Genomic DNA, 1,840 nt, shown 5'->3' on the forward strand with positions numbered 1-1,840 from the left:
AGAGCTGCTGCGTCTCGTTCACAGGGCAGAAGACGAAGAATTAGCGGAGGCGGAACTTCAAAGGCGATAAATTTTTTGTATTATTATTCTATTATATTTTGTACTATTATCGTTACCTTTATCTTTCTACCAATACATTATACATTACATAATAAATAAATAAAACATTTATTTATATTTTAATAAAACCTGATAAGTAGTTAATATTTGGGTCTAAAAGAAATGAATGCTTTGTTGTTACATTACATATATGTGTATGTAAAGTTCAAAACATTGAGATGTACGATTTTATATTTATTTATAATTCTTAGAAAAAAAAGTAGGGTTTCTGTCTTATAATAATTAGGAATTAATCGCAAAATTTCGCAGTAACTAATCCGACGCATTTTCGCGACGATCAACGGGCGTTTTTCCATTAAGGATCACTTTTTACATAATACATGATAGAAATTTAATACTCATTGTTTAGAGCTTTTCTCCATTGCCAATCAAGTGGGTTCGAAGTTTCAAAATACGTAGCAAAAGAGTCTCTAATTCGTATAGCCTCAACGTTCCTTCGCGCACTGCAATTACGTACATTTTCAATTCCGGTCGACGTTACATTTCGATCATTGCCACTTAAAACAGAATAAGTTCTTTCCGTTGGCTCTAATTGAAGTTCGTGTTTCATTAGAAAATTATGTACAGCCGTTGCAGCTTGAACGGCTAATTTGGCCGTTGAAACATGAGCGATAATTGGCCGACGAAAAATTCGCCACCTTGCCGCTAGTATCCCAAATGAACATTCTACAGTTCTTCGCGCCCGACTTAATCTATAATTAAAGATTTTCTTCGTAACAGTTAAGTTCCTACTTCGAGAGTATGGCCGCATCATATAAGATGTTAGCGGAAATGCTTCGTCTCCTACTAGGACGTATGGAAATTTGAATCCGCTATTATCCAAATGCCTGTCCGGAGGCAGTTGAAGTGATTTTGTATCCAATAGGCGAGCAAGGTCACTGCTAGCAAACACACCCGCATCGCTACGCCTTCCTTCCGCTCCGATGTGCACGATGCTGAAGCAACAATTTGCATCACTCACAGCAAGTAGGTTGATGCTGTGGTTACCTTTGTAATTATAGCAGGACGAGCCACTATTCGGTGGTGCCTACAATTAACAAGAATACAATAATGTCAGATTAATTAAAAAATGTACGAAAAATGGTTGTATCAGATACATACCTGAATGATAATGTGCTTCCCATCTATAGATCCAATGCAGTTTGGAAATTGACAGATTTCCTGAAATTCGTCAGCAACCTGTTGCCAATTGTCAGCGGTGGGTTGCAGAAAAACTTTATCCTTCAAAACCTCCCACAATGCAGTGCAAGTCTTCCTTACGATTTTGGATGCTGTATTGCATGCAATACGAAATGCATACGAATGAGATGCTAAACTGTCACCGGATGCTAACCAGCGCAAAGTCAGCTGCAATCTTGTACGAGCTGAAATTGGGATTCGACAAACTTTTTCTTTCTGAATCCGTGGTCCATCTAACGTTAGCAGTTCTTCAAATACTTCCGGAGTCATTTTGAAGTAATTGAAGAACTTTTCATGATCGGTTATTTGCATTTCAACGACTAAATTGTCACTTGCACCTTGTAAATGCCTCATTTCGTGCGTAAACATTGGTCGTACCCAGAATTTCCGTTTCTTTCTCATATTTTCCAGCTTTTGCAATAAAACTATGTAACCTAAATATAGCTTTCGCACTCTCTTGAACACCGGTACAGCATGCCAAGTTGGTAAATTGTTCGCCGTTCGCAGTATTTTTAACATAACTAATAAGACTGTTTTTTCA

At 37.6% G+C, this 1,840-nt stretch overlaps 1 protein-coding gene across 1 annotated transcript; it reads right to left on the minus strand.

Moving 5' to 3' along the window:
* Positions 1–451: 451 nt before the first annotated feature.
* On the minus strand, positions 452–1,611 carry LOC139783228 (uncharacterized). Its single transcript, XM_071722388.1, has 2 exons — positions 1,222–1,611; positions 452–1,147 (listed from the first exon to the last, which is right to left on the minus strand). The coding sequence occupies exons 1-2, from the start codon at positions 1,609–1,611 to the stop codon at positions 452–454; spliced, it is 1,086 nt and encodes a 361-aa protein (XP_071578489.1).
* Between the last annotated feature and the right edge of the window lie 229 nt (positions 1,612–1,840).

This window comes from Temnothorax nylanderi, unplaced genomic scaffold (genome assembly GCF_030848795.1).
Source record: "Temnothorax nylanderi isolate EJ_2023f unplaced genomic scaffold, tnyl_v1.0 TNYL_tig0480_pilon, whole genome shotgun sequence".
Taxonomy (NCBI): Eukaryota; Metazoa; Arthropoda; class Insecta; order Hymenoptera; family Formicidae; genus Temnothorax; species Temnothorax nylanderi.